The sequence below is a fragment of the Ammodytes marinus genome (assembly GCF_949987685.1).
Source record: "Ammodytes marinus genome assembly, chromosome: 14".
Lineage (NCBI taxonomy): Eukaryota > Metazoa > Chordata > Actinopteri > Uranoscopiformes > Ammodytidae > Ammodytes > Ammodytes marinus.
The window spans coordinates 20,110,545-20,138,307 of record NC_137218.1 but is presented as its reverse complement, the minus strand read 5'-3'; the positions used below and the strand labels follow the sequence as shown (position 1 = coordinate 20,138,307).

At 41.7% G+C, this 27,763-nt stretch overlaps 1 protein-coding gene across 1 annotated transcript in view; it reads right to left on the bottom strand.

Moving 5' to 3' along the window:
- LOC307261094 (unconventional myosin-XVIIIa-like) overlaps positions 1 to 27,763 on the bottom strand; it is a gene marked incomplete at its 5' end in the record, with an annotated part of 68,932 nt that overhangs the window by 27,971 nt on the left and 13,198 nt on the right. The window contains 21 exons of the mRNA XM_080041535.1: positions 823 to 966; positions 5,473 to 5,601; positions 7,187 to 7,252; positions 8,736 to 8,845; positions 9,937 to 10,162; positions 10,859 to 11,045; positions 11,573 to 11,732; positions 12,538 to 12,676; positions 14,831 to 14,917; positions 18,206 to 18,398; positions 18,826 to 18,916; positions 19,914 to 20,084; positions 22,717 to 22,861; positions 23,622 to 23,685; positions 23,869 to 23,969; positions 24,188 to 24,330; positions 24,451 to 24,661; positions 25,147 to 25,323; positions 25,424 to 25,530; positions 25,999 to 26,086; positions 27,068 to 27,127. Coding sequence (XP_079897661.1) covers positions 823 to 966; positions 5,473 to 5,601; positions 7,187 to 7,252; positions 8,736 to 8,845; positions 9,937 to 10,162; positions 10,859 to 11,045; positions 11,573 to 11,732; positions 12,538 to 12,676; positions 14,831 to 14,917; positions 18,206 to 18,398; positions 18,826 to 18,916; positions 19,914 to 20,084; positions 22,717 to 22,861; positions 23,622 to 23,685; positions 23,869 to 23,969; positions 24,188 to 24,330; positions 24,451 to 24,661; positions 25,147 to 25,323; positions 25,424 to 25,530; positions 25,999 to 26,086; positions 27,068 to 27,127 — 2,799 coding nt within the window. The remainder of the gene's footprint in view (positions 1 to 822; positions 967 to 5,472; positions 5,602 to 7,186; positions 7,253 to 8,735; positions 8,846 to 9,936; positions 10,163 to 10,858; positions 11,046 to 11,572; positions 11,733 to 12,537; positions 12,677 to 14,830; positions 14,918 to 18,205; positions 18,399 to 18,825; positions 18,917 to 19,913; positions 20,085 to 22,716; positions 22,862 to 23,621; positions 23,686 to 23,868; positions 23,970 to 24,187; positions 24,331 to 24,450; positions 24,662 to 25,146; positions 25,324 to 25,423; positions 25,531 to 25,998; positions 26,087 to 27,067; positions 27,128 to 27,763) is intronic.

Genomic DNA, 27,763 nt, shown 5'->3' with positions numbered 1-27,763 from the left:
TCATTTTGTTCAGGTACAATTTTGATGTCTTAAGCGGTACATGAAACAGCAAAAAAAAATGGAAAAAACTGGAAGTTCCATGCTGCAGGGGCTGGGTTGCGCATTTAACCCATTGATGACTATGGCAATCTAGGATGCATGTCCTTAATGCCTGAGGGCTTTCTGAAAAAATAGTACGAATTGTCAAGTCTACCAAAACCTTAATATCTAAGCCTGTGTAGCACATAGAAACATGAAATAAAATACATTTAAAAGTTAAGGTTCACAGGTTGTATTTAAACATGCTCCCTTAGCGCTTACAAACCAACAGATATTTCTAAAAATCGTCAAAATTAGATGAATTAGAAAATTATTAAATATTGTTAATAAATAGATGCAATGTGTTGTGTGATTTTCGTCAGTAGTCTATAGTAGACCTTGATTCTGCGCACCAAACGCCACTAACTGTTCTGTCGCCGACATAGCTGGCGTATTTTTTTTATTATTTTGTTTTATTTTTTTATTTTTATTTTTTTTTATTTACATGATTTTCGGCAAACCACACAACTTTTGGGTGGTCACGTGGTCTTAAAAAAATCAACAAAACCCACCTCATGTGTATTTGAACCAATGACAGTGCATTCTATGCTGGGAATGCCATGAAAATTAGATAAAGTAATAATGCTGCGCGACGCAGCATCAGGCAGGAGAGCCAATGTGGCATCGCGCAGCAGCCGTCATCAATGGGTTAAATAAATTAAAAATTAAAAAGTGTATCAGAGGCTGTCTAACTGAATCTATGAGGTGGTGGTGTGTGTGTGAGACACTTAGGTATTTGCTCACGTCTTTGCCCCTCTGCTGCTCCTCTGTTAGCTGGACCTTAATGAGAGGCTGGACGGTGGTGAAGAGCTTCCACCATGGCCAGCCCTTCACGCCACGGTTCTTGTGGATGTTTTTCTGGATGCAACGGATTGCCAGATCCTGAATCTGAACACAAATAAAGAGAATAAATCACCCCAAAAAAAAGGTACACATATGGGAATGCAGGGGTTTTACACAGATTGCGATAATGTAATAGTAATGTAATTACTTCTAAATGTATCTGTAAATTGATCTTCTAAAGCAAAAAGGTGTCTTGAAATTGAGGCAACGGATAATGTAAGCTTCACTGCAGCGATCTAGTTCCCGTTGTTAAATGCAGTATATACGGTAACAGATGGTTCAGAGTTTGAATGAGAGAGAGAGAGAGTGTGGAGCACAGGTATCCCAGGGTGGCAAGGGCCAGAGGTCTATGAAATAATGCAATTAAAATTGGGAAAATCTTAATTAGTCACTGGACTAAATGCTTTCCAGAATTTTTAAGCTGTTGCCATATCATTTTCACCGCCGATTAACAATATTTTGGAAAGCAGTCCTCATTCTTGTGTTATATTGTCTGTGTATTGGGCTAGCAGCAATCCCAGGACTTGCCAGCCTCCTCTGGAGAGTTTTTTTTTTCTGCAGAGTGCGTTCCAAGGCTGGAAGCTAATTTTTGATTAATTAAATCAAACATGTTGGCAGCTAATTCCGAGTATTACACATTTCCCATGCTGCTTATGCATGCGGGCTCTCTAGCAGCGGCAGATTACGGGCAAACCCAATTAGAGGCAACACAATTCTCAGCATCAGGTACATTTCGCCCTGAAGGTAACTCTCTATGACCAATTAGGATTTGTCACACAGTGAAAGCCTTAACACGGTGGCAAAACGCAGCAAATCTCTGACAGAAGATTTAAACGGGTCTCACTTGTCATATTTAGTCTCAAAGGGAAATCAAACAAACAAAGGGATTATACTCCGTGAACGGCGTGGAGAAAGCACTTTGGCATTCACATCGCATTAAGAGGGTGTGACAACTGTGAGACGGCGTGATGTGAATTTGGATGGTGAGCCAAGATTAAGACAAAAAACGATTTTCCGTTCCCTTGCTTGCAAGTCTACATACACATGGATGTGGTTAGATGTTTGTGTATGTTCATAATGTGTGCTGAGATGTATGACTGCAGCACCGTATGGTGTCCCTTTAATCCCACTCCTGAAGCAAACACTTCAGTAGGCAACATGAATTAAGACCCTAATCAAGAACCTATAGGTGTGTCATGCCTGGCCAATATCATTATCCTAATACTTTGAGTTTATATTTAATTCCTTGATTAGATATACATACTGTACATTCAAGAGCTGGAATGCCAGCTGTTACTTTGAATGGCCTGTGCCATAGCTGTATATCTGTCCTTGTGTATTGCATCCCCAGCAATCTATCATCGTTGTATCTGTACATGTTTTGTCCCAAGGGAAAACAGGGGAGGATGTGGGGTGTACCTTATACCAATGCAGAGCATATCATGCTTCTTTTCTTTTTTTTTACAATGGGAGGTATTCATGTTTCTGCAATATGGAACTATGGGATTACATGTTTCAAATGAATGAAATATCCCATAGAATCCCCGGCCTGATAACAGTATATCTTAACATTCCGTGAGCACTGTTGCCATGATGGAAAACAGTTCAAATGAATAGGTATAGCATAATAAGGATAAAGCTGGTGTGGTGTGTGCATGCTGCTTTAGGCTGATTTCAATGCAAATAACTTGAAAAAAAAAGAAAAAAAACATTTGGAGGGGCCCTGAAGGACGACCTACACCCGCCTCCCCCCCATGTGGTAAGTCCCTGCTGAGGCAGAAATGACAGACTTTTAAAATGTCAGGTTGTCCCCTCAAGGAGACAGTTGAAAGAGTGGAAAAAAAGAGGGGAGGAAAAAAAAAACACCATAAAAAATTGTGGTTGTGTCATTTAATGTCACATGGGCTTGGCACAGCTTCACAAGGTTAAACATGCCAGGGGATATCAATCACGGGGAACTTGTGACAACTTTGTCACATCCACATACATCAACCAGCTGCAGTGAGTGCATGAAAGGTTTGACTAGAACTCTTCCACACTGTTTCAGAGGCAAATCATCTTCGTCTACTGAACTTGGTAAGACGGGATAATTCAAACAGTGCATGAGGCAGTAGGGCCCAATCAATTTTCACTAAAAGGATAACAGGGTAACAGCAAGGGCGCAATTGGATGTTATTATACGATGATTATTCCCAGATTGAACAGCAACACACTCTGTAAATCTGCTACATGGAGAGAGTGCGGAGATGAGAATAACTCTATAAAGCCAGCACAGGCCCTGCTTCGGGTGCATTACTCCAGCGTCCACTAATTGAATCAGGAATAACATAAAAAGAATGAGATTCAGAGGGTGGGGGGGAATGCCCTTCAGGTTATCAATGCAAGGAGAGACTGTGCTGTATACCATATATGTAATAGATGAATAGTAATACATCCAGCATAGGCCTATTATGGAGAAGCAGGTGGAAATCACTTCTAACTTCAAAAGTGCACACTCACATCTGAGTCACTGCAGATACCGACACACAATGTGAAAAGCTTATATTTATATTTGTATGATGTTAAGCCCAAAAGAGAAAAGCTTCTCTTGCTTCATGTAACTTGAACTGCTGCCTGTCTTGGCCAGGACTCTCTTGTAAAAGAGATTGTTAATCTCAATGAGACCTTTTTCCTGGTTAAATAAAGGTAAAATTAAAATATTATGTAAATAATGCTTTGATTTTGGAAATGAGGCTGTGGATTTCGACACATTTCAACAAAGTGTGAAATGACACGTGGTTTTTTCAGAGGGTTATAGGCCAGATATTTGCTTGGTGCGGCACAGTTACTCTGCAGTTTTCATTTATTTGCCTATAGCTGTTAATGGCATGAATCCTTGATTCCAGTCTTTCATCTTTAAGTCTCAAGCATTTGTGCTAAGCTAAAATAACTGCTTGCTGGCAGTAGCTTCATATTTACCATAGCCTACTCATCAATCTTCATCTGTGCCACGGCAAAATAGTATGAATATAATACAAAATTCAAAGTGGAGACAACTGAAATCACAAACACAGTTGAAATAAGCCCCTACGCTGTAACCCTGATCTGATGCAATCTGCAGCAGCTCTCATCTCACTCATAATTGCATGTCACATCCAACCTTGCCAATCTAAATTGAGTTTAAGAGAAATACAACTACAAGATTAAATATAAATACAGTCTTATCTTTCTATTATAGAAGCATTTGTAGGAGACAGGACATATGGGGGCAGAGAGAGAGAGAGAGAGAGAGAGAGAGAGAGAGAGAAGAAACAAATGGCCTCTTTGCTAATGGATTTTGTAATTGCATGGTTGCCTAGCAATTTGAAAAGGCTCCTCGCGCTTGATTTTCTTCAAGTTCTAGCAGATTGTGAAGCACAAGGCTCTTAGTCTGCTTCATTGTGTGATTAATAACCTTTGAGCTTGATGAAAAAAGAACAGGGGAAAAAAAAGAACACTGGCTACCTCTTGGTTCCCCATTTCCAACCAGCATCCATCACTCAAAAGCCTTATGGGAAAAAGGAAAAGAAAACGGTAATAATAAAGAGAGCAGGAATTCCATGGCGATATATAAAAAGGTCCTTATTGATTCACCTTATTGCGAAGATGACATTTTAATAGTTTCGCCGGCGTCGCATACAAGTGGGGCGCGATATCTTCTCGCTTAACGGTGTGTCATAGTGGATGGAGAGCAGCAGTGTTGATTCTGTTTTTTTCGCTGGTTCATCGCCAGCCAGCTGAAGCGGCACATTCACTTAAACAGTAATCACAGAGCGAGAGAGAGAGAGAAGAAGAAGGACTGCAGGGCTCGATACATCACAAGAGGACATGTATGAGAGAGGCCAGAGAGATGGACCCGTCCCACGCCGGGAGACAAATGAAACATGGGTGGAGCAGATGGGGGATGTGAGTCAGCAGCACGGTTAATAATGCTGCATTAAAAAAGGAGCCCGGTTTGATATAACACGCTAGAAAAATGGACGTGTATTGCTATCACATTTTTCTCTCTCGGGGGAACCTGATTGGATGGATTACAGTACAGGAGGGAGAGGGTATAAGGGCGGTAGGTTTAGAGAACACATTTATAATTAGCTGAAGATTTACAGCAGAGTTGGTTAGATATACTGTCCCCCCAAGAGCAGAGCCGACTGGCACTAAAATGAGCTCCGAGCAGGGAACTCTTAACTCCAGGTGGACTCCTTGGAGCTCTCTGGAGCTCACATTCAAAACACAGCTAAACAGCTAAATGTAACCTTGATAATTACGTTCTTCGCTTTTGCATAGTAAACTTATTTATTTAACTTACTTGTGCATATTTTTGCACTTGTGTCATGCATTTTGTCATTACTCAGAATTCCTCATGCGGGCGACAGAAGTTACGCACTAAAGCTTTTAAAGTGAATCAAATTGATTTCCTCTCGTTCAGATGATTATTTTGTTGAGATCTGTGATACAAATGTATTGTGTATCCTTATTCAATTTCGAGGGAATCATGATGGCACACCGTGGAATACCATGTGAGCTCTTGCCTACCTTTCTCTTCTTGAAGGCTTGGCGTGCCAGGTAGCCCCTGCAGGCTGCTTGGTACAGGGTTAGGTTACGCTTGGTCTGCTCATCCCTCTGTTCCTCCAGCTTAGGCAAGGTGCCGGCTCTGAAGAACAACTAGAGCAAACACACACACACACACACACACACACACACCACTATCACTATCACTATCACTTGTATTTATAAGCAATGGATAGAATCGTTGAGAGATTGTGTAATGTTTCTTTGAGCCAGCGGGGGGGAAACTACAATGTATAGGCTTGCTTTAGTAGGAAGCAATATACAGGAATAGAACTAGCTTTAAAAAAAAAGAGAGTAAGTGCCCTGAAGCATTAAATCAATAGGAAACAGTGTAATCCCATGGACATGGGGAGTCTTATCTTAGTGAGAAAGCTGTGATTAAGTTATTATCACGGACAATCAGCCTTGTCTGTTTCTAATCTGGGCCAAAGGTACAACACAGGTAAACAGCAGACAGACAGCAGCTCCTCCACGTCACATAGCCTGTCTGTCTATATACTTCAGAGGGATTAGGTAAACTGTGACTGCAATGCGGATATGATGGCAGCAAGCTATTAAAATGGATGGATGACAAACTGTCTCTCCACCCAAGGTCTTTCTGCTTATATCAATTCCAAATTACCGAATCCATATGTGATCTGTTCACAAAGCAGAAGGTTTGAAATGATGGAGCATCTTCGGTTAAGGGAGGGTTAACAAACCAGTAGGGAGGAGTTATGCAGTCATTCACATCAATGTGACGATAAAATATGAGCTTTTCAAAATTGCCTAGTTGTGTGGCTCGAGCTGGAGCTATTTGTGTTTCATCATCATGCCACGTGTAGTACTTTACTTAGTTGTACTTAGCTGTGCGGTTTTCTGACGTGTGGCTATCTCTAATGGCAGATTTGTATAACCCCTGTAAAGAACTGTCAGTTCCACTGCCGCAGGGTTATTTGTGGGTGGTGTAATTGGCATGCAAGGCGAAACAGGTTGCTAGGAAGCTACTGGAATGCTTTGTGAATGGCCAACTGCGCTTGTCCACTTCTACGCCCATTTCACACTCCAAAGTGTGGCTCCCATGCGAAGCTACCACCATGCTGTTATTCTGTCATGTGTTGTTGTTTTTTTCAAAAGGGACGCATCTGTGCCCGGCAAGTTCCACCATTTTGTACATTATTTCTTTTTTTTTCCCTTTGATTTCCCATTTTGGCTGAAGGCCACTATCTGGCTGATAGGATTAGACCTCTGTGTGCCAGCCAGTGTTTACTGTGATTACGTTACAACAGTGGTGGTGGAAAAAACAAAGAGGGGGCCATCAGCTGCGAGAATTTGCTCTAATGACCTGAATTGAAAGAGGAACTTTCGGTCACGTAGTCGGGGCGGGGTAGAGAGACATGCCTCTCGGGCAGCCACTGGCTAAAAGACTGGGAGAGGGGGGCCAAGGCTTGGCCGCTCTCCAACTATTGGATGGCAAACAAAACCTCAAAGAGGGCCAGGTATAATGAAAAGACACACTCCCCCAGACGTCGAATGTCCTTTAAAAAAAATTACAAGGATAGAAAGAGAGCCATGTACTGCAGCTCTATGCCCCTGGGGCTTTAAGAGGAGCGAAGCTGGCAGCGGGTTCCCCTGCCAAAAGGTTTATCCAATCACTTTAAAGCTGTTTATTTGTCTGAGATGCGGTGGCATTACTTACCCTGCTCAGGCCCATGTGGTAGCTGCTCTTCTCCAAATCCAAGGACTCCAGTAGCTCCTCCACAGCCTGGGTGGTGAAGGCACACACGTACACAACACATACACACACACACAAACATAGACACACACACACACCAACACAGACACGTACACACACACACACACACACACAGAGACACGTACACACACACACACACACACACACACACACACACACAGGTTTAGTCTTTCAACTGTGCTGGATCCAGTGGGAACCTCCACTGACACTGCAACACTTCAGTAATCCACAGTTCCCCAAAGTTGCCATGCTGAACTAATGGTACAGTGCAGTTTCCACATCTTTTCTCACATCCGGTCCCGACTGGATTCACTTTTGAAAGTCTGGAAGAAGTTTGGTTCCCCAGAACTTAAACTTCCCCACAACCCCAACTGCAGACCAATTACAACTTGTCCCCTAGGTTCCACCTGTTGCTAGCTTAATCCTCATGGAGTTGCACACCAATCCAATCGCACACTTTCAACAGATTTAGCCAATGTAAAAGTACCATCCGCCAGCCCGGATCCTCTCCCCTGTCCATCTACTAACCCTGTGTATACTGTAGGTGTATTGTTGTGCTCTCTCTCTCTCTCTCTCTCTCTCTCTCTCTCTCTCTCTCTGAGCCTACAGGCTGAAAGACCACATCTAGATTACACCAGGAGAGGTTTGCCATGAGCACTGAGGGTCTTTTGTTTGCCAATGTGTTTCCACAGAAACTCAGTCCCAATGCACAGACACATGGGGGAAAACAGCTTTTCTCTCCCTTAACCCCATTATCCCCCTCTCTCTCTCTCTCTCTCTCTCTCTCTCTCTCTCTCTCTCTCTCTCTCACAGAGGGCCAATGCACCAGTAAACATACTTTCATTAATAGTTACTTTAAAAGGTGCAGTATGTAACTTTGGGTGTATCAGAAAAAAATAAGGTGCATTCTCATAACTGAATAAACATCAGGATCCCTGGATCCCTGTTTGAGGTAAGAACATTACCCAAAAAGTAAAACGTCAACAAATCACTTGCCCCTGAAACTGCATAATCAAACTCAAGCCTATTCTAAAGATTTTCTTTCCTCAACTATTTTTTTTATACATCCACAAAACAAAGCACTTAGAGATAAAGCACTAGTACTGTCAAAACAACAGGGGGAAAAAACCCCTTGGCAGCTGGTTTCCAAAGCCCGAATAAAAAAAAAATATGATAAAGAACGTCTACTTGAAATGGTTATTTTGCAGCTTTGAATGCAAGCGGAGCACTTTGTAAGCCACAGCACTGATCTGCCTCTTTAAACAGGCACGCTGCTGATAAGGTTAAGTTGATAAGATCATTACAATGGCTTTGATGAATGAGGGTTTATTTCTCCGTCAGTCGGCCCCACTGACAAATCAGGGGGCAGATGTAATGAAGCCGCCACTTCACAACATTAATCTTATGGCCGTGTTCGCTGGGGCTCCACTGGATGAACTGTACATTTTTCCCCCTTTATCTCTCTCTCTCTCTCTCTCGTTGATTGACTCACTCTCTTCTCATCCTTCACAATGTAATTCCTCCCGTGCTTCTTGCCCAGGTGCGGCGCCAGCACGTCAAAACGCCGCCGGAACTCGGAGAACACCATGTGATCAGGATAACCTGCAAAAAAGGTCAGCAGTGAATAACAAACATCATATTCTGGGTAGTGTTTGAAGGGTGTCATTTTCAGAGGGACCACATATGCACAAAAAAGGCATATTTTCTTTTTGCAAATACATTTAGACAAGGACGTCTCTGCCGTTCGTCAGTATGTGATTTAAAGGTGGAGTCAGCAATTCTCGAGAGCGCTTCTTGTCAAAATCACTTTGTCAAAATCAGTGAATATTTCATTGCGAGGTATGTTGGTATGTAAACAAAAGGTATGTAAACATAGGAGGCCCACCGTAGCTAGCAACATACCAGTTTATAGAGCCAGTGCTATTTATTAGCACAGGATTTTCTTTCAGCACACAAACTGTATGTACAGGTAGCTGTTCGAGTAGATATTCACTGATTTTGAGAAAAAAAGTCATTTGACAACAAGTCTTCTCCAGAATCACTGATAGGCCTTTCACACCAAAATGAACCAAGAGTCAGTTCCAGGCTGGTGTTGGGGTCAGTTCAAAACTGGTTACAGCCTTATCCCAGTTATGAACCGGTTGGTTTCACATCGACCGGAGACAGCCATGGAGCCGGCAAGAGAGCAACGTCATGACGTCACTGTAAACGTGTGTGTACGTCACCCGACGCCGCTGCTCTTGTGGCTAACGCTAAAGCTACCGCTAGCTTTAAGCACAACAACAGCGGCGAATACGTCTTATTTTTACACTTGTTGGCTCTCGCTTTGCTTTCTTAAGCAAACAGGACCCATACAACGTATTCTCGCCGGTCAATTTGATCGCTACGTTCGGTAATTATGTTATGTTTACGTCTCGTAGTAGCGGTGTTTTTAAATATGGCGGGCATGAGGTTTGAGTTGCTCTGGTTGGTCAGGATAATCCCTCCCCCAGCCGTTCGCGCAAGCAGTTCTTATCAAACCCTGCTCAATCCTGGGGTATGAGTTCCCCCGGTTTTTACGGCCCGGAGCAGGCTCTCTGGCGGTGTGAAACCAAAACACTGGCTCTAACTCCGAACAAGCCCAGAACTAGCGCCGATTTTGCGGCGGTGTGAAAGGCCTATAGCTGCACCTTTAAGCAGCTACTGTACCTCACCTTGCCTGTAGAGACGGATAGCGTCGAGGAGCTTGGAGCCACGGAGCTGAGCACGGAGCAGGGCCACATCCAGCTGCATTAAGCCTGGATCTCTGCTCTCCCCCTGGGCCTCACATTCCCCTCCTTTGAACAGGGATCCACTCAGAGCCTTCAGGGCGTCTGCCTTGGGCAATATGCAGTGAACAAAGTGAATCCTGGACCTCCGCACCATGTCCAGGAGAGCATCCTGGGAAAAGGTTATAGAGCAGTGTGAGGGACTTGGCAGGCAACAGGCATATGCAATATCTTCAGGTTCTACATGTCATCAGCAGCTTAAATGATTTACTTAAAACACCTTATAATATCAGGTTCACTAGGAAGTTAGAGTTGTATTCAGGTTGAACCTACAACTACAACTTCATTATTTACCGTGCTGCTGTCAAGCACTTACTGAGTAACTCTATGACGCAGGAAGACAGATAATAAAACTATTGAATTTCATCATCTCAATTTGGAAAGCCTACCTTTAGGTGTATGTTTGATTCTTGATACGGTATACTGTAAAAGGTGGCTTTCCATATAAAGTTCATGGCTTGCCGTTTTATTTCTTTACTCATCCCAAAAGCTGTGCATGCCTGCTGTGAGAAGAAACTATTCGGTGCGTGTTATAGTCAAGAAGATCTAGAAATGTGCTTTTCTTTTAAATTTAGAACTATATACTAGATCATGGCTTCTGTTATTGTCTGTTTAAACATTGTTCTACCACTAAGAGTGTTTAACTTTTATACATTATTTATTTGCCATTACATGTACCAGCGGCTTTGGACTAAAGAAAAAAAGGTCTAAACTGGGATGTTGATTCTCAGTGTCCTTGGCAATACTTGGCAAATTAACTTAAATCAAAGTTTGACTGACACATTAGAACCTATTGTCATCCTCTCACCACTTGAAGCTTGATCTGAATGCACAGGGACTTCTTCTTGATAGCAGCCACCCCTGTGGTAAAGGTCTTCCTCATGCTAGTGGCCCGGCGCAGGGACAGCTGGGAGACGCCTTCCAGGCCCGCGATGGAGCCGGACAGGACGGTGGCTCCGGCCGCTCGCGTCATGAACAAAGAGCTGATGATCTTCCTGCAAGAGAAACACTACCTCAGTCTATGGCCCCTTGTGACCTATTTGAATCAAGCAGTGAATAGACTATTAATACTTGACCTGGGAATTTCGCCTCAACTGGAGTTACTGTTGTTATATAGTATTGTATTATACGCGTCTACTTAAAAAGGTGCTCTGAGGAACTTTCAGTTTGTTTTCATTCTTGCGTCCCCTTTGGACGAAAGCGCTTGTGTTGTTACTACGCCAGCTGTAGTTGCTAAGTTAGCGTACCCATGACATTATTAAGAAAAAAAATATATAAAAATAGCATTCTTGGCAATGATGGTCTCGTTTGCTGTCATGTCATTTATGATCATCAGAGGAACAATTTCAGAAATATTTAAAAGTTCCTCGTAGCACCTTGAACATATACAGCATGTTTTGTCTGTACGTATGAATTACCAATCACCAAAATAAAAGTTAAAAACAAACACTACCTCAGTCTAAAGTTTAATTTTAACAATATGTAGATAACCCTCCTCCTGTACTGTTTGTGTGATCCTTACTTCTGGGAGTCCTGCAGCAGGCTTGTAGCATTGGTGGAGGCAGGATTGGGCTTGGCGTAGTTCAGCCACCCACGGGCATTATACTCCACCCAGTCAGTGCCGTGGCTGTGGCCGAGCAGGAAATGCTTCTCCTTTTCACTCTTCAAGAGGAAAGTGTGACCTGGTGTGAATGTATAGGAGGCAGTGTGAGAATAACTGGGCTCACCATACGTTTGCAAAGAGATGACACACAAAAACTTACTTTGATGAACACTGACTCAGTGAAAAATACATGTTTTGCTAAGCTGTAACCTTGGCAAGTAGCAGTTGTCAGAAGGTATCCAACAATATCCATAAAAATGATATCCATGACTAGTAGAGACTGGACTATTTATCAAAAAATAGATTTGTGCACTGCCAATTCTATTAGTTTGAAGAGCCCATTCTCCGTGATACAATACAGGTCACTGTGTCACAAAAAGATATGTTTGAACCGGAGGACGGGTAGTTTTCAAATTGGGCTCTCAAAAATGATCACAAATTGCATTGCACATTCTATTTCATGCAACAACAACAGAGATTGAAGTTCATACCTAGCCTGTTTATTAACACCCTCCTATTGATTTGGCAACATCATAACTATCATTATGATGTCTATTTTAGTTGGATTCAGACCATCTTTTTATTCAAAAGATACACTGGGATTTTCCAAACAAAGATTCCATTTCTTCAAAAACAACATCATCAAGGGAGGTCAAGTTGAATGCTTGCCATGCTCTGTTTTGGCTTGAAGTCGGAATTATGTATGTGTGTGTGTGTGTGTGTGTGTGTGTGTGTGTGTGTGTGTGTGTGTGTGTGTGTGTGTGTGTGTGTACTTTCTATTTGTGATATTGGGCTATACAAATAAAATAAATAAAACTGATGTGCTTGTGTGTCTGTGCGGGTGTGTGTGTGTGTGTGTGTGTGTGTGTGTGTCCTCTCCTTGCCTTTGCTCTCTCCCTCAGCAGGTCCATAGTAGCTAAACAGACGTCCCAGCAGGGTCTCCTCTGATCCCCCATGCTGCAGCGCCTCCTCCTCCATCAACCACAGCAAGCCACGCGCCTCGTCTGTTCGCACTGTTCGTACCTGTCAAATGAACACACACACACACACACACACACACACACACACACACACACACACACACACACACACACACACACACACACACACACACACACACACACACACACACACACACACACACACACACACACACACACACACACACACACACACACACACACACGCACACGCACAAAAGGTCATCACAATCCAAGTTTCAACATAAATTGTTCTACTTTTCAGTCCCTCACAAACTGCAGAAATGACTGCCTTTCCAGAACCCTTTACCTTTAGCTTACTTTCATTTACACTGAATGCTTTGAAAAATACATTTAGGATCATTTTTCTAAGCTGGCAAGTTGCAGTTGTCAAGGTTGCCAACAATATTCATAGAAACAATTTCCTTGACTATAGTGCATAGCTACTTGACAATTTGTCGGATATTGATTTGTGTAATGTCTATTACATTCGTACGATACAATACAGTTCACTGTGTCACAAAACATCAATTTTAACTGGAGGACAGGTATCTCACTCTCTCTTTTATTATCTCTTTAAGGCAATCCCAATATTCCTTTATTCCTTTATGTCTTAATGTACAATATAATGTATTTCGATGTCCCCTGTAAAGCACTTTGAATTACCTTGTGTCTAATATAAGTGTGTGCTATATAAGGAAACTTGCCTTGCCTTTCAATTTGACCCTCCTTACTGATTATCTGCCTTAAAAAAGATGATACTGTATATTAATAACAGTTCCCCCATGCATGAGTAACAAACCCCTGCAACACAAGGACATTTAGCTTACTTTAGCTATTTAATAGGAACACATTGAAGAAACAGAGTATACAGTATTGCAGCCTTCATTTGTGTATCGACCTCCTGGGTACAGAAAACAACAACTGCTGCGATTTATGACTCAAACGCTGAGCGCTGGCATGTATAGTTGGTCTCTCTTAAAATACCGTATTTGCTCTACTAAAAAAAAAAAAAAAATTGGTAGAAGCAGTGGGCTGTAATAAATTTCTTCTCAGTATACAAACTAGTAGCAGAAGTTAAAGTTTTAAAAGTACTTTGGGACTCGGCAGCCTCCAGCAGTTTTGGGTAGCGATAATGGCGCCATCTATTTTGGCTTTTTTTCCCGCGGAATCGAAATTGAAACAAAATGGAGGTCATGAATACTAAGAGAGCGGCGGGGGGAGATGGGATTTAAAAGTAATTCAATTAGTATACAATTAGTGTGAACACCAAAAAAACCCAATCCAACGTCAAGGACCTTGGAATAAGTGCATGGGAAAAAAGGTTTTGGTTTTTTCGTCCTTGTGTGACACCAAACCGGTAAATGTGACTTTATTTTTTTTTTTTTGGGGGGGGGGGGGCGCCCTAGCTTTACTTTCATGTACTTCAGGGAATAAAAAGCACACACACTTTGAATTATGAGCTTTTTTTTGTCCAAAGTCACTATTGTTAAGTGGATGACAATGAGCTTCAGAAAGTTACACTGGCGACATCTTTATCAGCAGGGCACACACTGAACTAACTTCAAATACGGCATTTTGTTCATAAGAGTGTCAGTTTGAAGGAGAACATGTGATGATGAAGCCAATGAGTTGAGCATTAAGGCTATTTGTGATAACCGACAACATCTTATTTATTTTTTAATTCAGAAATGACTATATACAATAAGTGTTTTTACTTCCCCTTTGGTTTATATAGTGTGATCTACTAACAGTTCACTGCATATCCGATGACATTCTCAAGTAAAGCGCTGAAACCAGACACACTGGAGTTACACCAGAGTGATCTATGGTATTCTCTAAAAACCATTTCTGTTTCCATGGTGCCGATCACAAGGCTGCAAAGGCCGAACATCGATTTTCCTTTTCTTGGAGTCAATTCTCTAACCTTTCTTTTCCTCCTCCTATTACCTTCTCTCTTTCCAGCCTTTGTCAAACAACACCTTTCATTATGTTAAAAAGGTCTCATGCTAAAAGAAGATATTCATTGTTGAATAAAAAAATATTTAAACGGAGGCAAGTCCCTGGGGTTTTGTGAGAAACATCCGGAGGCAAGTTGTCATACCGAAACCATTTATTTTTGTTTTGTTCGCGTGCTAACATCAAGAAAACTGAGACAGAATGGAAGACAACAGACTCATTAAAACACTGAACTTACCAGCGCTTGGCTGGAGGCTTGGTCTACCACGGCCACAGACAGAGATGTGCTGGGCTCTGTGTCATCTAAAGCCAGCTCGATGTTCTCCTGAGGGAAGACACGCAGATTGACAGACTCTTTAATGACTTGTGATGAAGCTACAAAGCAAAGAGAGCACATTTGTTGACAGGGAATGTAAATAGTGTGGTTGTAAACAGTGTGTGTGCGCGTGTGTGTGTGTGTGTGTGTGTGTGTGTGTGTGTGTCTGTGCGGGTGCGTGTGTGTGTGTGTGTGTGTGTGTGTGTCTGTGTGTGTGTCTGTGCGGGTGCGTGTGTGTGTGTGTGTGTGTGTGTCTGTGCGGGTGCGTGTGTGTGTGTCTGTGTGTGCGTGTGTGTGTGAGAGAGAGAGAATGTTTGGAGAGTAAAAATGAAAGACACCAGAAAAAAAAAGCTTATAAATAAATCTGCTTAGATAACATTTTAGCATCGCATAAAACTATTCAGTGATTGACATAGAGCTCAGCATTCCAGGCCGCTCGGAGCCCTGGGTGCCCCCTGGGTTAATGTATTTCTATGGACAAAGACTAATATGTTTAATCAAGAAGGGCCCGGGTATTCATGAAATGGTAATGTGGATGATAAGGAATAAAGCAGCACACTTTGGAGTGTGCAGCTGGCAGGGGCTACGTTACGTTAGCATGTTTCTCTGAGTGAGGGAGCCTACTGTTCAAACACAGGAACCCAGATCACAATTAGATCAAAGAAACCTTTGGTCATAGTTCACGTCACATGAATGGCAACATCACAATTTGGAGTTGGAGGCAGGGCTGCAATAATAATTCTATTGATGTAAGTCAACAGAAAATTAACCACTAACTTATCAGGTTTTTTGCTAGGAGGTTTCCTCAGTCAAGCTTAGGGTTCTAAGGCCAGAGGGTGTCATATTGAGTACGGACTGTGAAGCCCACTGAGGCAAATGGCCATTTGTGATATTGGGCTTTAAAAATAAGAAAGCATTTTTAGAGCACAACTGCCGAACATTTGCCGTTTTCAACTTCGCAAATTTGGGGATCAATTGTATCTTTGTTATATACTGTATTATAGTGAATATAATATCACCTTGGACTGTTGGAAGTCTAAAGTGGATTATAAGAGCAGGCTTTTACTACACTCAACAAAAATATAAACGCAACACTTTTGTTTTTGCTCCCATTTTTCATGAGATGGACATAAAGATCTAAAATTCATTCCAGATACACAATTGTACCATTTCTCTCAAACATTGTTCACAAATCTGTCTAAATGTGTGATAGTGAGCACTTCTGCTTTGCTGAGATAATCCATCCCACCTCACAGGTGTGCCACATCAAGATGCTGATCTGACATCATGATTAGTGCATAGGTGTGCCTTAGACTGTCCACAATAAAAGGCCACCCTGAAATGTGCAGTTTTGTCTCACAGCAAAATGCCACAGATGCCACAAGCATTGAGGGAGCGTGCAATTGGCATGCTGACAGCAGGAATGTCAACCAGATCTGTTGCTCGTGCATTGAATGTTCATTTCTCCACCATAAGCCGTCTCCAGAAACTTCGCACAGCCATTGAAGAGGAGTGGACCAACATTCCACAGGCCACAATTGACAATTTGATAAACTCTATGCGAAGAAGATGTGTTGCACTGCATGAGGCAAATGGTGGTCACACCAGATACTGACTGGTTCTGAGTCCCCAGACCCCCAATAAAGCAAAAAAATGCACATTTCAGAGTGGCCTTTTATTGTGGACAGTCTAAGGCACACCTGTGCACTAATCATGATGTCAGATCAGCATCTTGATGTGGCACACCTGTGAGGTGGGATGGATTATCTCAGCAAAGCAGAAGTGCTCACTATCACACATTTAGACAGATTTGTGAACAATGTTTGTTGAGAAATGGTACAATTGTGTATCTGGAATGAATTTTAGATCTTTAAGTCCATCTCATGAAAAATGGGAGCAAAAACAAAAGTGTTGCGTTTATATTTTTGTTGAGTGCATTTTCAATTACTCTAAAATATATATACTGTATATTCACACGATTAATTGACAATAAAATGTATTGTTGATTGCGTCCAAGTGCCAGATACTGGGTGCCTTTCAAATGACACAGTGCTGGCCCCAAATATACGAACACATGTGCCAGTCATCATATCAATTTCAAATCCTTATCTCCCTTTTTCATGGCATATCTTGTAAATGTGTTTTTTTTATGGATATTGAAATGAAAAAAACAAATCTATTATAATAACAAGAACGTTTGGCATTTACAGGGACTGTTTTTTTTCCTAGTTTCCTAGGTAAATTGAAACTCAATTTCAATACTGTTGCAGATAATAACGTTACACTTGCCAATGAAAAACAGACATGCGGTAGGCAGCTCGCGGTGCAGGCAGTTGGCAGTGCTTATAGTGTGGCTGTAACAGAGGCCAGTGTTCAAATTAACTGGTGTATCTGAGGTAGCCTTAATGGTTTTTTTTTTGTTCTGGAAATAGAAAATATTATCCACACAGTTGCACCACTCAATAGGCTTTTAATTCAAATTTTTAAAAAAAACATATGCCTGTTGTTCGTATCACCGTTTAACCTGCCTGCCACTGCCAATTGTTGATGTGTGCTGTTTTAAATGAGTTCGGCCCAGTTGTTGCAATGACAGTTTCGCTGCTTTCTATTTATTTATTTTTTTCAAGATGCACTCACATGAGAGAATTACACAATACACCGATTTATGCAAGACTTCATTTCGCTCCAATTCCCTTTTCTCCCAGACAGGGTGGATGATGTGGGAGGGGGAAATCCCTGGATCCTTGTTTAACAATATCAAAAGTATAATAGGATACAGTATATCTGCTCCAAATTTAGTGTGCTATCTGCCGAGTTTACTTTCGAAGTTGGGACAGCAGCAGTGATGGATGGAGATATCCATGTTAGTTAAAGGGAATCAAATCAACTCAAAGGGATGACTGTGCGTTTATAGTATATTGTGGTCCAGAAATCAAAAAGAAGGACTGAAGAAAAATAGTCTCCTTCATCGGGGGAGCTAACCCCCAACAGGCTGTGCGGCTGGGTGTGTCCCTCCAGAAAGGCAGTCGTGAGTGACTTTACTTTGATCCCCGACGGAGGAGTGGAAAGACTGGCATCTCTAATGAGAAGGTCTAAACGCGTGAACTCGGCTTGTCACAGCTGGTGACAGGTGGGAGGGAGAGTGTATCTGATGTGTGAAAGGCAAAAACACGATTGGAGTTGATATATCTGAGAGAAAGGCAACAGACAAAGGCATGGGGGGGGAGAGTAGGAGGAAGAAGAAAGAGACAATGCGAATAAATGAGGCCCTATGTATGTACGAAGGGTACACTTCACCTCTTTGTATCTCTCCAACTCCTGAACGAAGGTGCGTTGATAGAAGAGGGCGTGCAGGCGCTCTTGAGTGTAGTTGTGGCACAGGTCCTCGAAGGTTGCGCCGCACTCGCGCTTAGCCAGCCTGGGGTTCTGAAAGCCCGGCGTGTCAACAATGAGCAAAGAGCACAGGGAGTGCTGGCTGGATTTCAAGGCCCTGAAGCACAATAAGGGCAAAGGCAAAACGCACACACAAACAACGTATAGCACAGTACACATAAACATTAGTAGTGCTGCAATAGTTGAGGCAACATTTTATTGATTACATTCCCTGCATATAACCTCTAGCTTTAACCTTAGCTATCTTCACCACATCCCCGACTTGAACACTCACTTAACATGATGCTAATTCAATCCTTAAACCTAAACCCAAGCCCTAAAGTCCAAATGTTTCTCTTTATTCCTTAACAAGCATGTCCACCCCCAAAAATTAAAGTCATGTTAAATTGAATTCGGGATGCCAACATTGTAAAAGGATTTAACATACGTCAAACTGATTATTTTATTTATTAAAAGATTCAGATTGACTCAATTATACAATGGATCAGCCAAAAACAAGATAAGACACAAAAACAAATACTAACCTGTTTATTAACGAAATTAGGATGGTGAAGAGTTCAGAGTAAAGCCCAGATGCCATGGCCTCTAAACACTCCATGGCCGTAGCCTTTGAACCTGGTGTTGGAAAGCAGCCAGACACAGAACAGATCAGAAATAAACAGCCATTTCAAAACAATATCACCATCACAACAAATAACATGGAATGAGACGAAGAAATGTTTTGGGGGGACTTGTACTACTAAAATAAATCTAGGGCCACATCATGTTTGCCTCTAACAGGATGTACAATGGCATCATATTTGTGCATATTATGCCTAAAGGCACAAGCTGGGCCGGAAATTGTCTCTGTAAAGCAGTTCAATTTAGGACTCGGGTGTTCCCCCCCGAATTGGTCAGATCAAACAGTGCACGCTCATGTCTGTGTCTATAGCAGCAATGGCCTCCTGTTAAGCTATCCTAATTCAGTCCACCATCACACAAAATAGCCAGTGTATGGCACCTGAGGGCAATATGAGTGCAAACACATCTATGACTGTATACAGGTATGTGCATACGGAAAGGTGAAACAGAGGTGAATAGTGGCCATTGCCTTACTGTTGGCAGACTTTTTTAAAGTACCCACATGCCCTTCAAAGTATGTATGTTACAGTCTTGATGGATGACAGAGGACTGGCACACGTGTGGAAAAATCAATGCGAGGCAATTATGATTTCAAGGACAATGAATGAAGAGCGGATCCAAAATTGCTTGTCCCCGACGTAGCGTGTGTACTTATCTGTCAATAGCCATTGTAAAACGCCGCGGTATTCATTACCAAGATAAGCTTTACTTTCTCTGCAGCAGGCAATTTCCATCAGGTGATGAGCAAGAGGGACGTGTGTGTGTGTGTGTGTGTATGTGTGCAATTGTGTGTGTGTGCATGCGTGTTTGTGTGTGTGTGTCTGTATGTCTGTGTGAGTGCATGTGTGTGTGGAAACAGTTGACAGTGTGACAAAGAGGGAAAGATCGAATAGGGGGTGGGTGGGTTTGCGAGGTGGGGCTGTAGAGCAATGAAGAGGAAAAAGAGTGTGTTGGTAGTGAATGTGTTGTGGACTGCAGCTGTTGAGTATACCTGCATCTGCCGAGCCATTTTCCTCGGCTGCCTGTCTAGCGGCGCTGGCCCTGGGCAGGGTGCCCTTGGCCGGGTGCTTGTATATGGAGGAGGAGAGCTCTTCCAGGGTGCATCCCAGCAGGTAGGCAGCCTTCTGAGCCCACTCGTGGCGGGCAAATTGTTTCCTGCCAGCTGAGACACGTGCATGAAAGAAAGAAAAAGAAAAAAAAACTCTTACCATTAGCCCTCTAGCTTTGTGTGTGTGACAATCCATGTGTTTTTGACAGGCTAGGATTATGTCTCTGGTCAAGTTGACACTTACACAGCTGGTGAGCGCATGCACTAAAAGCATACGGAAAATGTTCAGTGGCTAGGATAAATATACAGCATTGGAAGAGAAAATAATACAGACAGAGCTTTACTGTTTCATGTTCAAAAATGGCTGTGAAGTTGAAGTGATAATTGCCCCTTTTTATCGTCTTGAGAGTGAAAGCAGAACTAATCATTAGGGGAACACAATTAATGTATTTACATAAAGGCCTCTGTTGGGAGACAGAAGTGTCTCTTTAATCTATAGTGGCTGAGTGATGGGAAACAGCCACAAATGAGTGCAAAACTTCAGTTTTTTAATCCACCATGAAGTGTTTTCTCTCCTCTGAAAACTGTGGGGATTTCACACAGAGGGAGTAGTGGGCTCTATCCGTTTCATCAGCGCCAGAGAAGCCCTGCACACATGTTGATAAGCAGAATGGTTGTAGAGACACTGAAACATTTGCTGTGATCGCTAGAATTCACCATCGCAATTATTGAAATGCCGGTGACAAATAGAAAAGGAGAAAAATTGGGTTTGTCAATGTAACCAAAAATAATCAAACATTACGGAGCGTATAAGATTTAAAAGATAAGAAAAAAATATGATTCCAATATTTTCATTTGATCAGCATCCACATTGTTAGTGCGGTAAGCCTTTTTATTCTTTATAGTTTAGATGAAAGTGTTGACAGTATTGTATACAGAGAAAAGCAAGTCCATTTCAGTGGCCCCCTCTGATTCGTTTTGGTGGAAAAGAGATCAGTGCTGCCCTCTTGTGTGACACCACGAAACTGCACTGCCAGTCAACAGAGTATTTTGTATTCTGTGTCATAGTCAAAACACAAACTAAGTCCTGGCAGAGACAACCTTTTTATAATTATAGTAGGATCAGAGCATTTTCATGAAAGAATTCAATATTGCCTTACGACAAACGAGGCAAAATCTAATTCTCATTTAAATGTCGACTTTCGGTCGTAACTTTGATCCCATCAGGCCCCTGTTTCTTTGTGAAAAGATACCCTGTGTATTTAACAGGGACGACAGCAGTCCATAAATCACCCAGTAATTCCCAAGATAAGAACAAAGTTGTTCAGTGTCTGTATTCCCGCTAGCAGATTCTACATGGTTCCTGGATGGTGTTATGGTGCCATGACATAGATTGGCAGCCAGCTGGAGGGGATCACTGAAAATAAGGCAAGCTAATTCGCCACAAGTGACTGTCAAATTGCAGTGAAGTGGGAGAGTCAAGTCAAAAACACAAAAAAAAGAGTCATTGCTGCTATACATTCCTTATCATGCGTATGCTGTATTACTATTCTGTATTAGTGAGCTGCCTCCATAACAGAGAAGGTCAGACATCAGGTTTATTGACTGGCATTGCTATGACATTTGCATCCCCAAGATGCCCAAATCCTTAGTTTGACTTTGCAAGATGTGCACATCAAAAGGTGCGCTAATTCATAAATTTTTTCAAATTGTTATTTTAGATCTTATATTGAAAAACATCAATAATTCCATCCTTGAAAAAGTCTTATGTTACTGTTTTAAAGTAACATACTTAAGACAAAAAAAATTTGTAACCTCACTGATAATTATGAATATATTTTGACAGCTTGAGGTTTTTTTTAGATGGCAGACATCTTGTTTTAGATGTATTACTTTAACACAGATAAAAAAAGAATCTAGCTTTCTTACAATAGGTTTCATCATACAAATAGCTTCAAATACAGGAACAAAATCCTCACGTTTAAGACGACTGCTGTTCCCATTAAGTCTCCTGATGCGTTCATATGACAAGATACAAATGTTTGTCAAGAAGACTTAAGGCCAAAATCAAGCTGATGTTTTTTTCTGTCGTTGAGCTGCAACAGTGTTTCCCTGGCAATTAAGCTCTGGTAAAGTTTGCCAATGGTTTCAGCTGTAGTAGCACAAACCGTGCTTTGTTTGTGTAATATGATTCCTGCAGTAAGGATTATTAATAAGGTCAACCATGACAGAGGTTCGGCTCTAACAATGTATCACCTCACATGCCAAAACTTTGAAGACCAGAGACAGCTGGATAAATATGTGGCAAGGCATCAGTTATCATTGTGAAGTGCTATCCGTTTTAAATCAGAAAAGGTTCTGCAATGACCAAGTCAACCAGATACTGATATTATATACATATCACCCTATCATTACTTATGTTATAAGTATTATATTAACATTTTATATTCATCATTGTTGGTCGAACAGCGCAGTAGAGAGCATTGTTCGCAATGGGCAACATCTCTTTCAATTACAAATGCATAATGCAGTTCTCTGGATTACCACTGCCTTGCATCACGCTGGAGATGTTACATAATGCAGTCTTAACATATTTGAGATAACATAAATTATTATTAGAAGGATACAGACACCATTTGAGCATGCACTGTAGTGTAGTGTAGTGTGTACACCGATTGACGTTATCCATACAAATCAGTGATGCAGATTTAGAGTGGGAAAGCATTTGGTGAGAGAGAGAGCTTACCCTTGGTAGCCCCAGCCGCCCCCAGGTGATAGATGGCCCCGAGGACCAGCCAAAAGGCCCTCTGCTCATCGCCACTGATCCCCAGGACCTTCATGGCAGCTTGCAGCTTGGAGAACTGCTGGGAGGCCCGCTGCTTATCCTCCGTCTGCCAGATAGCACATTACATTCAAGTCAAATTCCTTCTGAACTATTAATGATTTAAAAAAAATGATCATATAAAATGTCTTAAAGGGGGCATATTATGCTAATGGTTTCAAATGTGTATTGTTGGTGTCTAATAGAAGTGGTTTGAATGGATTTCTTTCAAAGATTGTGCCAATGTATGAATATGAATAGGATGAGCTGAACTATGTCCACTACTCTGACTATATATTGGAAAGGTTTAGCACACATGTTGATGAATATACAGTACAGGATTACTAGTAAATTGTTGAGAAAGTGCCATCCTTCAAAACACACTGTCTGACCCATTCTGTGTTGTGAGATTGGAACATTTAGTATGTTTTGTCTAGCTAAAGGTTACTTAATGTTTCTTTAAGTGTGATGACAAAATAAACTCTATAATAACCAGCACAGCTTGCTGTTTTTGTTCATTTAGTGTAATCCATCATGACACTGCAGTGTGACGGTGGGGGAGCGCCATTAAACACATTATGAGGGCCGACCGCTTAGGTCTAGGTTGTGATTAGGCTCAAAGATAAAACTATGGAATTGTAATAATCAAACTTTTAGATATGGTCCACTAGTTACACAGGGTATCTTTGTTTTTGCTATATGCAGTCAATTTCTATGCAGCCAGATAAAGCCACTCAAACATTCAGCTTTATAAATGGTAAAAGTCATTATTATTCCATTTGGTGGTTGTTCAGACACAGGCCAATCTCCCATGAACAAGTAGTATTTACCGTAGCCTGGGGCACGATTCCAAATGCATTGTTTTCCACAAAGTGGTTGAGGTGCAGTTCAGTTCTGATGAAGAAACGAGAACAACACTGAAGACAACAACATCATCTCTCACGTCTACTGAAGGCTTCATAAATCACATGCGCGGAAGCAGTGATACATCATTGACAACATCTCAACGTGTTGGTCGATTGCAGAACCGTGGTGTATTGTGCATTTAATTGGCATAAAAGTATTAATCCTCCTGACCTTAGAGAGCTGTCCACACCAGCCAGCAGGTAGTAAAATACATTGTAGGTGGACTCTCCCTCCGGTCTTCTTGTCACCCTCATTTTCTCCAGAAGCATTGTCTGCAAGGCCACAGCAGGAACAGGAAATTAAAAATGAATAAAAATTACATTTATTTTAGGCAGCGCAAGTAACCATAATAAGAAAGTCTGCTGAAATTTTGGAAATCTCTACTAGTTTATGAGACAGTCAGCGACCATACTCGGGCAGAGTAGGACACCTAAAGACTGAGCACTAATGACATGAATAATTAGATAAATAAATATGTTGTTTTTTGTACCTGGATAGAGGCTGAGGTCACCAGGCCAGCCTGGTCAAAGTCCAAGGAAACAATATGGGAGAAGCGACTAGCGTTCCCATTCATACAGGTAGAGGCATTCCCAAAAGCCTCCAAAACCGTGTACACCGCCTGCCATTTCTCTGCTATAGAGCACAAAGAAAAGAAAAATACAGACATTTTGGATGGTCTCAATAATACAACAGCAACAATGTGCACTAGATTTGAATGATTTTAATTTAGAGATTGGTTCCCCTCCAACCTACTGGAGAAGGTTTTGTTGGCACAGCCAGCTACAGACACCAGGTATTGGATGATGTGTTGAGAGTTGGTGGTCTTGCCACTACCACTCTTGCCAAGCAGGACAATGGACTGATCCTGGCGCGTGGTGAGAAGGTTCCTATAGGCAGCCTGGGCCATGCTGTAGATGTGAGGGGCTGTGTCCTCCCTCCTGCAGCCCTTGAACATTTGCATCACCTGGAACAATGAGATGGTGGAGGGGGTGAAGAGGAGCTGGCCACACATATCAATTATCATCTTTGGTATTCTGCTGTTCCATAAGAGATCTGATTTATTAATTTTTTTGTTAAGTTTTTCTTAAAGTTTTTTTGTCATACAAACAATATAAAAACACAAAGCGATACATTATAAAAAGTACATGTGTGGGTGCGGCAGAAACCTGTACAGGCTTGTATGAAAACCACACCGGGAAAAAAAAGATTTGAATATCAGAGTAGAACACAATCAAATGAATAAAAAAAACAATCAATCAATGAAATCAAAGACAATACAACAAAACATGTTTAAATAAATATATATATAGGCATCTGCAAATTAAAAATACAAAACAGTATTAAATAAATCCATTTCAATCCGTTACAAAACAGTCAAAGTGCTGGGAGCATAATGCACTGTTAGGGGTTAAACTTGGTCATTACGCACACAGGCAGCTGCCGTCCTACCTTCTCGGAGTACATGGAGGGGGCGCTAATGGGGTTAATGACGGCCATGTTGGGCCCGGCGTGGGTGTGCACCAGGTTGCCTCCGTAGCGCTGCCTCAGGGTGTGCATGACGCTGGACTCGTTCAGGTACTGCAGCGAGGCCAGGTCCTCCACGCGGTCAAACATGGGAGGGTTTGCCTAGAGTTCAAAGTCAGCAGCGGTCAGTATAGTGTCATACCCCATCCCTTTAATAATTGATGAGGTTCAGAGTTGATTTGGACGATTAAAAAAAAAATACCTTCTCCACATCATCTTCATCCACATCCAATAAAGATCCATCACTCTCCAGGCGGATTTTCACCTTCCCCTCTGGCAAACTGCCTGCGTCCGTCTTCAGGAGGGTTGCTGCCTCGCCGAAAAAAAAAAAAAAAAAAAAAAAAAAAAAAAAAAGGTCAGTGTGGAATTAATTTATCCTGACATATGATCTCGAAACTGAGGGCAAAAGCTTCGTCTCGTCTTAAGTTACTGCACATGCCTGATAAGGTTAGGCAGTTCTATTCCTTCTAGGGATGTCTGAGCTTCATTTAAAGTAAAACGTTGAGCATTGGAATAGGAAAACACGCTTGGTCTAATTGCATGCCGTCTATGGTAAAAGGGTGTCAGTCTGGCCACGTACACTTGTTTAGCTTTTAAGTATCAAAAGCACCTCAGCTTCAAAAGCCCACCTCTATACTGTAGGTCAACAATAATTGACAGCCAGAAAAAGACCCGTCCAGCACTGACAGGAGAGTGAGCTTTATATATTTGCTTTGAATATTTGAGGAATTATATATGGAAGCAGATACTTAAATATTGAAGTTTTTTTTTACTCACCCAAGGAAAATCCATCCTTGTGGACGAGCCATACTCTGTCTGTGTTATACCAAGCCTTCTCTGCCGTTATCTGCTCTTCAGTCTTTCCCTGATAACACAGGTCAACAATCACAATGAGAAAGACTTTTAAAAATCAATAACTAAACATACATTACAAAATGAAAAAGGCGCAAAATAAATAGAACTGCTCAATGTTATCGATTAAATGAGGTAACTGCAAAAACGGTCTACTACTTCAAGGCTCCCACAAATGACAAGAATCACAAGCACGGGTTAACATGCGGTTCACATTCACGACACATAAAAGGGGAATGAATTCATTGGACAGAGGGCTTCTTTCAGTGCTTACACCTGTATAGATTTGTGTGAACTGCTCCGTTTGTTCATCTTTCACCTCTAGCACTTACGTCCATGACACATCAGCCCTCCAGAGGAAAAAAAAAACTACAGTTCCCACAATCCACCTTTAAAAAACTATTTCACAGAGCTTGCATTGAAGACGTTTCGAGTGCATTGTACAGTGTAACAGAATGTGAGACAGGGGGTGTTACATCACAACCAAGTACAGTACATCACAAAGACAAAATGCATTAATGGGGAACTGGGGGGAAAAACACCTAACACTACAAACTGAAACAGCCAAATCAGGTCAAGTGTGGAGGTGAATTGTGCAGGCACACACTTCAGATACAGTTTACTCGGAAATTCAATCAAGCTAACATAATAACTGTCCGATAAGTGCACCAACACTGCATGTTTTCCTATTTTCTCTCTCTGGTTAAAGCTATAGCGCGTAACTTCTGTTGCCCCTCTGTTGAGGAATCACTACAACACTGTTTAGCGATGGCTTGAATGTAACTGACATTCATTTATGTAAAAGATAAAGTTACACACTATAGCTTTAAGATGAGGGGACAGCAGTTAGTAAGTAAGTAAGTAAGTGCTATTTGATACTATAGCATCACCTATTGACTAGCTCATCACACTAGACCACCACAACACACACACACACACACACACACGTTTCGGAAACACCAGAACTACAATCAGCCGTAGTCATTGGTCAGACCTTAGCTGCAGCCGAGTGCGCTGCCTGAAGGATGGCCACAGGGTCCTCCACGGGTTTGGGCTAAGGGGACGGAGCAGAAGTCGGTTCATATTTAGCGATTGAATTCAACCAATTCAAATGTTTTATAGATGAGGTTACAAATCATTACAATAAAAACACACACACACACACACACACACACACACACAAAACACTGTGGCGGCAGGGCCAACATCAGTTCAACGACGCAGTTGTAAGTCAAGCGACAGTGGCAGAATAAGGTGAAGTCATTCATCATAAAACATTACAATGTAAATGTATTAATGAGCCGGGATTAGACGGTGCATTGAAGTACAGTGTTTGGGTCGGTGGGGGACTTGTTAATGACATGTTCTGTCATTAATTAACAGTCACGGTTAACAAGATCAATTGTGCACACGGTACGGTTAAAACACAGCACACCAAGGTAGCACTCAATGCTAATGAAATCAGCAAGAGAAATATTATTGCACTGCATAAACACAAGGATAGGATGTGCTATGATATACAAATATATTGTATCATTACAAGCAAATTAAGGAGTTTCCTGGAGTATCTTTTTCAGTCACACTTGATAAGATTCAAGGTGCAGTTATTTAAGAAACTACATGAGGATGTGAAGGGAAAAAGCAGCATGAACAACACAGCTGCATGTTGTTTTCATTGTAAGTTGACTGC